This window comes from Saccostrea cucullata, unplaced genomic scaffold (assembly GCF_032062105.1).
Source record: "Saccostrea cucullata isolate Sc308-1 unplaced genomic scaffold, CSIRO_AGI_Scuc_v1 ctg12922, whole genome shotgun sequence".
Taxonomy (NCBI): Eukaryota; Metazoa; Mollusca; class Bivalvia; order Ostreida; family Ostreidae; genus Saccostrea; species Saccostrea cuccullata.
The window spans coordinates 1-12,063 of record NW_026934398.1 but is presented as its reverse complement, the minus strand read 5'-3'; the positions used below and the strand labels follow the sequence as shown (position 1 = coordinate 12,063).

Sequence of the window (12,063 nt, the reverse complement as noted above, 5' to 3'; positions counted from 1 at the left end):
CAGTAAAACTTGGTTAGTATGAACACTGATATTTTGATATTCACGGATATCTTTGATCCCCAACTATATATATGTAATATATTTCTTATACATGTAACTCAGATATAATGAATTATGGATGTAGCGAAGTAATTTCTTTGCCCCCACCCTGACTTCGTTATAACTGAGTTTTACTATAATTTTTCATCATTTACCTTTAAATACATGTACCATAAACCATGTGCCCTTCTTTTTTTCTCTTGTTTTATAACACATTGCTGAGCAGACCACCTGCTCGTCTGGAGTTTACCGAAAACAAAGAGACAACTCAAACTATCATTTTATTTGCTGCAGGTCTTGTACCAAGGTGCAACTGTGTTGCAAATTTCATCAAAATTGGAGATATGTCGTTTCCAAGATTTTTTGGTGCTTACAGAGAATGCATGTTAAGACTTCTAATTCTAATAGGGATGTCAACTCGGTCAATATTTGATAATCGGTTACTCGGACGTTTTTCCAATCATATACCTGATTACATTATATCAAGTCTGTTCTTGAGCCCCGTTAAGTCCTGTTAAACCCAAGATGTTTTATCATGGTTATTGGGTATACAGTCATGCAAAAAACATATTTCCTGAAAATTATGTTTCCCAATTAAAGAACAGTTTTTTTTAAGTAAAGCTACAAATTTCCACTGTTGTAAGTATAAACCAGTAGAACTACAATCACACACCAGTCTGTTTTATCCTATTATGATACTATACAGCACGGAATGCTCACTCCTCCATGGCACCTGATCCCACCTTTGATGTTTCGGTGGTCCGTGTTTGCTCTCCTCTTATTTTGTATTGTTTTATGGACTTTGATATTGAATTCTCTCCGTTATCTCCATTTCCTTCTATTTGTTCTTCAGACTACCTTAAGTTCTGGATAACCTCAATCAAGAAATTTGGAGAAACTAAGGCACCAATGGTAGGTCGCGGGTTTGCTTTTGTCATCAATTTTGGTACACAATTTTGACGATCCAAGCGATTGTTTTGTGCACATTTGATTATGACGTCAATGACGTCACAAAGGCGACGTTGCGTTGTTTCCCGTTTAATTATCTAAAAATGACTTTATGAAGTCATGTACAAATTAAGTAGGTTATACATGTACAAAGTGCTTGCTTTTTGTACGTAAACTTCGTACATGTATAGCCCAAGATTGTTAAAATTAAATTACGGTCTGAAATTCTGATGAGATTAATATGTGTAATGGTTTTAAAAAATTAAATAAAATACAAATGAAAGGAATCACTCATATCGTAAGTAAAGGCTTAAAAGACTGCTCAATTAAAGTCAATCAAAATGAGAATGCGTAAAAGTTGTTGTATACAAAAAAAAATAATCGTAAATAATATTTTTAAGCCTAAAACTCGAAGGATTGTGTGTGCGCATTGACTTTATTTTTTCAACTCAAAGGGATAGCGCGTTTATAAGTAGCACTATGATTTAATGATTGATTGTATATTGTTTAACGTCCCTCTCGAGATTTTTTCGCTCATATGGAGATGCCATCACTTCCTGGTGGAGAGCTGCAAATTTTGTCCTATACTCGGCACTCAGGGACATTGAGCAAGGGGGGGGGGGTCGTGCCAGCACCTACTGCGACACGGGACCTCGATTTATTCGGTCTCATCCGAAGGACCGCTCTCCACGTCCCACAGTTGGATTCGAACCCGCGACGTAAGGATCAACTCCTTAGACCGCGATTCTAGAGAAGACGCTCTTACGACTGCGCCACGCGGGCGACTGTAGCACCATGACTGCAACTGCAAATCAAATTTGTATACATGTATACAAGATGAAATCAATCCTCAACACTAAAAACGAGTTAAATTTTATTAAATATAATTTACTTTTACGTGTATTTATTATTATAATCATTATTACATGTGTTTGATTATTTTGTTTTAAATCTCATGTAATTGCTATGTTATGCTGACGAACAAATTGTAATTTGCGTTTTAAAAATAAATTTATACAAACACCCGGACTATCAGTCCTATACGACACTGTAAACAATTTACAAGTTTCATTTTTTATATACCAAAAGCTCTGACTGTGTGTATTTATATAAGCTAAATGGAAGTGTTTTACACTTTGCAATTTGATTAAGAAACTAGTAATTAGTCTTAATAAAGACATTGCCAGATCCCCCCCCCTTCCCAATTACTCACTGGGATGTCTTTCTTTACTGTTTATCGAATAAAGTGATCAAATTTATGTGTTATGCTTGAAATCTTACTGAACACGAACATCCTAAATATACAGTACAGGAAATAATATTTTATCATTCGCGATGTTGTCGCTGCATGCTAGTTCTCATGCACGACGAATGTTTATAAAGTTTATTCTGACTTTCAGAATATGAATTTCACAATATAAATTATTAGTGTAAATAAGGTACTCGTTATCCTTATATAAATCCGCAATAAGTTAAATGATGAGTAAAATAACATTTTACATCTATATCATTTTTAGATCTTGCATATTCCAAATGTTTAAATTTTATACATTACGTACTGTTAACGTGATTACGGTCAACATATGACGTTGTGGAGATAAATAACGCCATAAACGCAACATTTTGGCATTATAACAGCAAACTTTGAAATTATTTAGCAAAAAATCTAGCGAGAAGACATATAAATTTTTTTATATCAATAATTTTGATTTCACCTCATCTTGATTTTTTGAAATTCCTGACTAATTCGTCTACGTTTTTTAAAAGTTATCAAACCTTTTTAAAAGAAACTCTTTCCGCAAAATTGGCTTAAAAACGTCATTTTCCCATATATTTCAATAGTAAAGCGTAAAAAAAGTACTTAAAACTATGCCGCGTTTACAGATATATATCATTAAAACTACGTAGGCAAATTCAATAAAAATTGGAGATAATACGCTTTAAAGTCTAAGGAACATTATATCAAATTTTCAGGATATGTTTTCTCGTGAGAAATTTTATGCAGTAAACCCGCGACCTACCCTAGTATTACAACAAATAAGCGAATTCTTAAGAAAAATAACGGTTCTAAGAATTAAGTCTTTTAGATCCAATTATACATACTTGGGGCGTAGTTGATTGGAGTAATAACATACTTAATTAAATCTTCTCAGAAGAAAATTAAAGATTGTCTCAATAGAAATTTCTTCAACCTCCATTTCTTACGTTTACACAAAGCACTCACACACATTTGATTATGTTATTGCATGTATAAGGCATTGTAAATCGATTATATAACTATATATATTGATATCCTCGCCTTAAAAGCGGGAGGGTATATAGTAATTGGGATGTCCGTCCGTCTGTTACGCGTTGGGATGCCATTGTGTCTTATTTTACTTTTTGGTCCGACTCATATTTTGGGTTTACCATAGAAAAACATAGACACTGCCATTATATTCATATGGGAGGTGGGAGATCCATTAAAATCATCTCTTTAGAAGAAAAAAAATCGCAAAAATATATTTTTTGAAAAAAAAATCCGTCTTAAAAACACAGTCATCCTCTTTCTAGTTATTTTCTACATATAATTAACTTAAAGAAAAAATAAATCTTAAAACCAGGTAGGTTCGAAGAGTCTAGTATTTGTATCTACTCCTCGTCCACAATCGTAGATTTCGAAAGGATCGGAGAGAGGGTTCAGAACCTCCCGAATTTGCAGATTTATTAACATTTAATATGTAAATATTTCAGTTAGGGGCGAAGGTAATTATTCCTCTGGGTAAATGTGTATCTGAGACAAGTGAAGTCCCTGAGAATCAAAGACGAAACCCGCTGATAGGGGTTTCATAGACAATAACAAATATTTAAATTGGGGAAATATTATTACTTTTATCATATTGATGTAAGACGGTCATAATTACACAGTTGAGTTCAAGAAATGATTTATTCCTTAGTTTTTTTTCTCAGACAAACATTGATGCAGAAGACATCTTTATTTTTCATGATTTCGTCTAAAAAAGTAAATTTTACATACTATAAGAAAATCTGAGTGAATATAAAGCTCATGTAAGAGAACAATATACAGTTTTTTATTTCCTGCATAACTTAAATTCTAATGAAAAACAAAATGAAGACTTAAGCATGTTAAGTGTAACTTAATTTCTAAAAGAGAGGCCACGCAAGCAGAGACTTTCTGTAAGAATATCTTTGTAGCCATCTCTCTCTCTCTCTCTCTCTCTCTCTCTCTCTCTCTCTCTCTCTCTCTCTCTCTCTCTCTCTCTCTGCATACTTGTAAAACGGTGCTGTAAATTTAAGCTCTAGATAGTAAAGAATTTTTGTCTATAACTGACTCTACAAGAGTCTAGTATTTCGAAATTATTTCATGAACCTTTGCGCCATTTTAATAGTCAAAAAAAATTATGATGAATCATTTGACAAAAATTTAATAGACTTAGAAAGGATTGTCTTACATGTACATCATGAAATGATTATCAAAGGCGCGAAGTCATTAACCCGTATCAATTTCGTGAAGAGCGGATATACATGTACGATCTTTTTTTAACTTTCAATTTATAAGAATTGTCATTGAAATATTGTAAAAACCTTAAATCGATTTCTTATAAGGTACATGTGTCCTACATGACCCTATAAATCAATGCATGTTTCAATCAGTGCAAGTATTTATTATTCTATAATTTGTGTTATTGCGTGGACCCTGCGGTCCACGCAGTAAATATATAAGCGAAGCTAAGTTAAACCGGATGCCCTGGGCAAACGACAGGCTACGCATGCGCGCGAATGCTAGAGAGTTCGCACCTTAGGTAACTTGCCCGTAGAATAATTCGCCCTATTCGAATTAAAATATGCCATTCATTGGCAAATCGCGCTTTTAAATCTGCACATCGCATTAACATATTCATTGGCAGATTCGATTTCCTCTCTTTTACATATACTTTTACACTAAACATTGATTCTATGGTACAAACATTTTAGAAATTACAGTATATATTACATGTAACTTAACAACTTGAATGAGAAATGTCACTCAACGAACAGAGATACATGTAGCTTCTAAAGCTTTTAAAGTAGAGCAAGTTTTCACCGGCATTAGTTTTGTGCATCAAGATTCGCAAAATCATTTAATATTTCAGCAATCTAATTATTGTTTGATAAAGGTCTGTAGCAAGGGCTTTTAATGTGTGTGTGTTTGGGGGTTGGGTGGGGGTGGGGTTGAGGGCTCCGACAAAATAAAACACAAATCTGCGTTGTACAGAGGTGTGCTACACGTGAACCATCAGATCTCCATTTTTCCCATGATAAATTTTTTTCCGTATAAATCCAGAACAGGTGTCAAGTCCCAGCCAATATGTGTTACACGTGTCAAAATAACCCGATTTTCAAAACATGTTAAAACTGACAAAACTAAAGATCGTTAATCGGAGATAAAATTTCACATTTGTGCTTTGAGACTACGATCAGTTATAAGTGGCAGACAATTTTAGAATAAGTGAACAAACCTTACATGCATATTCCCTACACCTAGAAATTTTCTTAATTATATTTCAGTTAGAAAAACCATGCATATAGTCCACGTATTGCAGGCCTTTTTTAAAGGACAGCAACTTGTTCTATTTTTTTACGGGCTAAAATTATATACATGTTTGTATGCAGTGCACAATGTTTATATTTTTTGCGCCTGCGCAATGCAACGTTGTCAAGGACTTAGTCCTGCGACTAAGCGTATCGTTTACGACTAGACTTACGTGACTTGGTGAAACGCAAATTACGCCCGACTAAATTTTGGTGTAAGTCCCGGAAGTACACCTAAGTTAAGGTTTAAATCTACGACCTTTGATAAAACGGGCTCCTGACTTCTACAGTTGACGGTTTACTTGGACATTTAAACTTGTATCATGTACGGAAGTACAGAATTGATATTGCATAAGAAAACCTTTCTAGTGGTCATAGGTACGGTGTTAGGGGCATTAACATGTGAAGACCGGGAGTTGAGGGTAGGGAAGATATCGTTTTCTTCAAGGACAACTTATTTGTTTATTGAAATAACCCGTTTTTGTAGTTTAATTAAATGTTGAGCTAAACATTTATATCATAAAAGAGCTACCATACATAGCTCTAGTGTAAAAGTAATCGTCAACTGTAAAAGTCATCTATCCTTGTAAAAGTCCATTAGACGACAACACCCAACTAACAACTAAATTGTATGTCAAACAAGATTATATATGCAAATCCATCGTCAATTTTACTTATGAATTATTTAATATATAAGTTATATACCGCTATCACCTACATGTGGAGTTTAAGTATTAAGTAACCTATAACTTATTCAATACTCAAGGGCATGATATTACAGGGATTGTAGCAACCTTGTACAAAATGTCAACGTTCGTAAAATGCATGGTCCTAAATATGACTTTGCTAACAAATATAAACTATCACTGGATCGTATTTTGGCTTGCGTGTTATATTCTAATTGTAAAGCTTTTAAAGTTTGGTTACGGCATGCTCCGACTACCTGATCAATACGTAATGTGACTGGTCAACAGGGGATACTCACTCCCCTCAGGCAATTGTTCACGGCCTCATAAACATGATAAATGATATTAGTTACACATTTAGTTTGTGACTAAATGCACAGTCTTCAAGGGTATATACGAAAAATAAAAATCTATACCGGATGATTAAAAGCTGGGTCCTCAATTCGGTTCTCCATTTGTAGCGTGTAAGCTGATTATATAATAATAAATAGCAGAGGAGGCTGAATTCCCTCAGTTAACTTTCTGAGGATCTGGCAGATTCAATATATATAAATATCTAATAAAGCAATATAAACAGATGAATGGTGGTCTGTCTGTCTTCAATTAATTATTAACAATGCTTTCTCCCAAGCGATCGGAGGCCTGTTCAGCAGAGCGAGCGTTCGCGATCGCTCGCCAAATTTCCTTATACCTCCAATAGAAATTTTGGCGAGTGCTCGCGAACGCTCGCTCTGCTGAACAGGCCTCGGGTCTTGTGAATACCGGCTCAGACAGTTTCGAGCGTATGGTTACTTATGATTACTGTTTTTTTTTTAATTCAGCTATTTTGATTACCTCCTCTTAAAGCTAGGCTATTATGATTACCTACTCTTAAAGCTCGGCTATTATGATTACCTCCTCTTACAGCTTCGCTATTATGATTACCTCCTCTTAAAGCTCGGCTATTATGATTATCTCCTCTTACAGCTCAGCTAATATGATTACTAGTACCTGCACTTACAGCTCGGTTATAATGATTATCTTCTCTTATATCTCTTAATGTCATTATATGCTTCCTCATTTTAATCATTTTAGTTACTGAACTTATTTTTCCTAGGAAATGAAGCTCTTTATCACTTAACAAAAGGACAGGATAAAGACCTTGTAGTTAACCTTCAGCGTTTTAACGGTCAAAAGGCGGAGGCCAGATACACTACATTTTATATTGGGGATGAAAACAGCAAGTACCTACTCACTGTGTCCTCCTTCTCAAGCTCTGGTGGTAAGTTTATTTACAGGGCATATCTAACAGAAAAACACACATACATGATTAGTGCATGACACCTCTCTCTCTCTCTCTCTCTCTCTCTCTCTCTCTCTGATCTCTAATTTCTCTCTCACACACACACACACACACACACACACACACACACACACCTGTGTGCGTGTGTGGCTCCCCCATACTGGGGACCTGCTACAGATACGCAAGTCGTAAAATGGGGACATAAAAAACATTGGGGACTTGATTTAAGTCCCCAATCTTTTTTATCGTTGAAAACGAAAAATTGACATGTCTAAATCCTAAAAATATCAAAAAAATAATGTGTCCCAGTTACGGGGTTTTATCGGACACATGATTACACAGATATCGTGTTGATTGAAATCGCCATCTTCACTTACACATCTCTGACGTTACACACTTCTAGATTACGCATGCGCGTGTGTAAAAAAAGCGGAAGTCCAATTGTTTGAAGCGGGATTAGGATACAATAAACATGTGGAAAAGAAGACACAGAGGAAAGCCTGGGCACAGAATCCTAGATTCTTTTGATAAGGATGATTTTTATGCTGGAAAACGGTATGTTATCTACTTCTTGGATAAAATATATGGTTCGAGGAAACTTGCATCAAAGTATTGAAGGGGGAGGGGGGGGGCAGTGACGATTGCTGCATAGGCCTATCGGGTACCCAGTTGAAATGAAAAGACAGTTATTTATGCGATTTTCTTTCTTGAAATAGTACACAATTTATGATATTCATTTCACAATGATTTAAAATTCATCAAATGAAAGGTATATTAATCGAATGTGTTTTGTATTTCATGTCAACATGAAATGACCTTTACTAAGTTTTAACTGAACTAAATCCAGTCCACTTTAATTAGAGAAAATGGAAATGTAGTTTGTATGTGTGAGTTTTTTTGAGCCAATTGTGGGATCGGGTTGTACCCCCCCCCCCCTCCCCTTCTTCTTGAGATCTGCAACTTATTGTTTTTAAAGCAAAACCTAAGATTGGGTTGTACCAAACACCTCAACAACCCACCCCCTTTTTCTTGAGCTCAGCAACCTATTTCTGGTGTTGTTTTCTTTTCATTTTTTAAAGCGAAAAGTGAGATCGGATTGTACCCCCCCCCTTTTACTTGAGAGAGAACATATACAGTGTAGTTATCAATTCAACATATATATTTTACTTGTCCTATAATATATAGACATTACTTAATACAATAATAGCCTATCTCAATTTTACTCATAATGCACTTATTATCTACTGCTAAAGAGCAAATAATTGAATATTAATTAAGTGTATATTGTTTTCATGTTGTTTATATTAAAGAAACTTGGGCTGAAGCATCTTTTAATTTAAAAAGCTACCACATTAAATTACTTATATGACAGTACAATTCATTAAGTGACAATTATATTTTCCACATTTTTCTTAATTATTATCATTTTACAGCATTCTTTTAAATAAAAATCACATTTGATCTCTCTAAGGGCCTGTACAGGTTATGGGCATTGGAATAAAAATGCTCAGAAAGGAAATATGGATAAAAATATACGTCTTGAAAAAATTTTATTAGTGAATTTTTTTTTTCATATAATTATTATCCTTAAACATGTTAAAAGATATAGAATTAAACTAGAATATAAAAATCATGCAAACTTGTGTTTATTAGATTTTTTTAATCAGGTCATTATATCCTCAAGCAGGACATTATACCCCTGGCCCTGTCGTTTTTATTATGTCCAATAAAAAATTTATATATTTTATTTTGCATTTTGCCACGATTCTCATAGAAGATAACAATATTTATTATTTCCAATAAAAATGATATTGTGTATGCACCAAAATTGACAAAAAACTATTTATTATAATCAGTCAGGACATTGTACTATAAGGGCATTATACACTTCCGGTGTAAACAGCTTACTCAGGAACTGAGGAAGCAGGTAAGGCATGGTTTGGACTGAAAAAAAAACCCACGTCCTTGTTTGATTCCTTGAAACGATTGTGGAATTATGTTCTGGAGACTTGAAGTCTGTACAAAGACACACTACTTCAAAGTAGTTTCATGTCGACCGCTTTATACCTGTTAGACAGAATCATGGATAAGCCTTTCCGAATTCCCTCTGTTTAATTCTCCTTTCACTGTTAGTGTGTTTGTTTATATACAAACAGCTTTGAAATTGAATTTTTAAGAGATCATTATAATTTTATATCATATGATATGATCTTTTTTAAAGCAGGGTGCAATGTATTCAATTTTTGTATCCTTTCTATCAGAAAAGTCATAGGCTATAATAAGAATCATTTGACTTGTTTAATGTATTGTGGTAGTTTATTTATGTATTCTTAAATTATTTCATTTCAATCCAGATGTAAATTATCTTGCTTATATTTGGAAACACCCACTTTTATGCGACCATCAGATCGGGGAGGAAGACGACTGGCTTAATTCTCTATAGCTACACTCTTCACATACTAGAATCAAGTTTTTCAACTTGTCCATCTGTTTATATTGCTTTTATTAGCTCACCTGAGCCGAAGGCTCAAGTGAGCTTTTCTGATCAAAATTTGTCCGTTGTCTGTCGTCGTTGTCGTTGTCGTTGTTGTCGTTGTCGTTGTCGTAAACTTTTCACATTTTCGACTTCTTCTCAAGAACAGCTGGGCCAATTTCAATCAAACTTGGCACAAAGTATCCTTGGGTGAAGGGGATTCAAGTTTGTTCAAATGAAGGGCCACGCCCTTTTCCAAGGGGAGATAATTATGAATTAGAGAAAAATTAATGGCATTTTTAAAAAATCTTCTTCTCAAGAACCACTGGGCCAGGAAAGATGAAACTCATGTGAAATCATCCTCAGGTAGTGTAGATTCAAGTTTGTTCAAATCATGACCCCCGGGGCTAGGGTGGGGCCAAAATGGCCGACCCAAGTTTTACATAGGAATATATAGGAAAAATCTTTAAAAATCTTCTTCTCCAGAACCACTGGGCCAGGAAAGATGAAACTCATGTGGAATCATCCTCAGGTAGTGTAGATTCAAGTTTGTTCAAATCATGACCCCCGGGGCTAGGGTGGGGCCAAAATGGCCGACCCAAGTTTTACATAGGAATATATAGAAAAAATCTTTAAAAATCTTCTTCTCAAGAACCACTGGGCCAGGAAAGATGAAACTCATGTGGAATCATCCTCAGGTAGTGTAGATTCAAGTTTGTTCAAATCATGACCCCCTGGGCTAGGGTGGGGCCAAAATGGCCGACCAAAGTTTTACATAGGAATATATAGGAAAAATCTTTAAAATTCTTCTTATCAAGAACCACTGGGCCAGGAAAGATGGAACTCATGTGGAATCATCCTCAGGTAGTGTAGATTCAAGTTTGTTCAAATCATGACCCCCGGGGCTAGGGTGGGGCCAAAATGGCCGACCCAAGTTTTACATAGGAATATATAGGAAATATCTTTAAAAATCTTCTTCTCAAGAACACCTGGGCCAGGAAAGATGAAACTCATGTGGAATCATTCTCAGGTAATGTAGATTCAAGTTTGTTCAAATCATGACCCCCGGGGCTAGGGTGGGGCCAAAATGGCCGACCCAAGTTTTACATAGGAATATATAGGAAAAATCTTTAAAAATCTTCTTCTCAAGAACCACTGGGCCAGGAAAGATGGAACTCATGTGGAATCATCCTCAGGTAGTGTAGATTCAAGTTTGTTCAAATCATGACCCCCGGGGCTAGGGTGGGGCCAAAATGGCCGACCCAAGTTTTACATAGGAATATATAGGAAAAATCTTTAAAAATCTTCTCCAGAACCACTGGGCCAGGAAAGATGAAACTCATGTGGAATCATTCTCAGGTAATGTAGATTCAAGTTTGTTCAAATCATGACCCCCGGGGCTAGGGTGGGGCCAAAATGGCCGATCCAAGTTTTACATAGGAATATATAGGAAAAATCTTTAAAAATCTTCTTCTCCAGAACCACTGGGCCAGGAAAGATGGAACTCATGTGGAATCATCCTCAGGTAGTGTAGATTCAAGTTTGTTCAAATCATGACCCCCGGGGCTAGGGTGGGGCCAAAATGGCTGACCCAAGTTTTACATAGGGATATATAGGGAAATCTACTTTTCAAGTACTTCAAAGCTATGACTAGTGATATTTATATGGAATCATCCTCAGGAAGTGTAGATTCTAGTTTGTTCAAATGATGAATGCCTGGGGGGGGTTTAAATTCAAGCCAGATGTGCTCAGGTGAGCGCTGTGGCCCCTGGGCCTCTTGTAGTTTGTATTTTGGTTAGACTATATTTTGGTAGGGGGTAAATTATGTACATTGTACGTACATTATAGCAGTTTTCTGTAAGACTTGTAATAAATTTGTAAAGTCGGAATACCAATATTGACCTCATATAGAACAACACCTACATGTAGTATCGCGAGTACCTCACAGATATAAATTCTTACTACCGCTCTTTTGCAAGGGAGTAGAGAAGGCTCTAAATCTCACAATTTAGATTTCTGGGGTATAACAATGCTTACACTAGTGACAATCAATAAATATAATT

The 12,063-nt window shown here is 35.4% G+C and overlaps 1 protein-coding gene across 1 annotated transcript in view; it reads left to right on the top strand.

Annotated features, from left to right (window-relative positions):
• LOC134240628 (ryncolin-1-like) overlaps positions 1 to 7,506 on the top strand; it is a gene marked incomplete at its 3' end in the record, with an annotated part of 34,509 nt that extends 27,003 nt beyond the window's left edge. The window contains exon 5 of the mRNA XM_062722705.1: positions 7,342 to 7,506. Within this exon, the coding sequence (XP_062578689.1) occupies positions 7,342 to 7,506 (165 nt within the window). The remainder of the gene's footprint in view (positions 1 to 7,341) is intronic.
• Between the last annotated feature and the right edge of the window lie 4,557 nt (positions 7,507 to 12,063).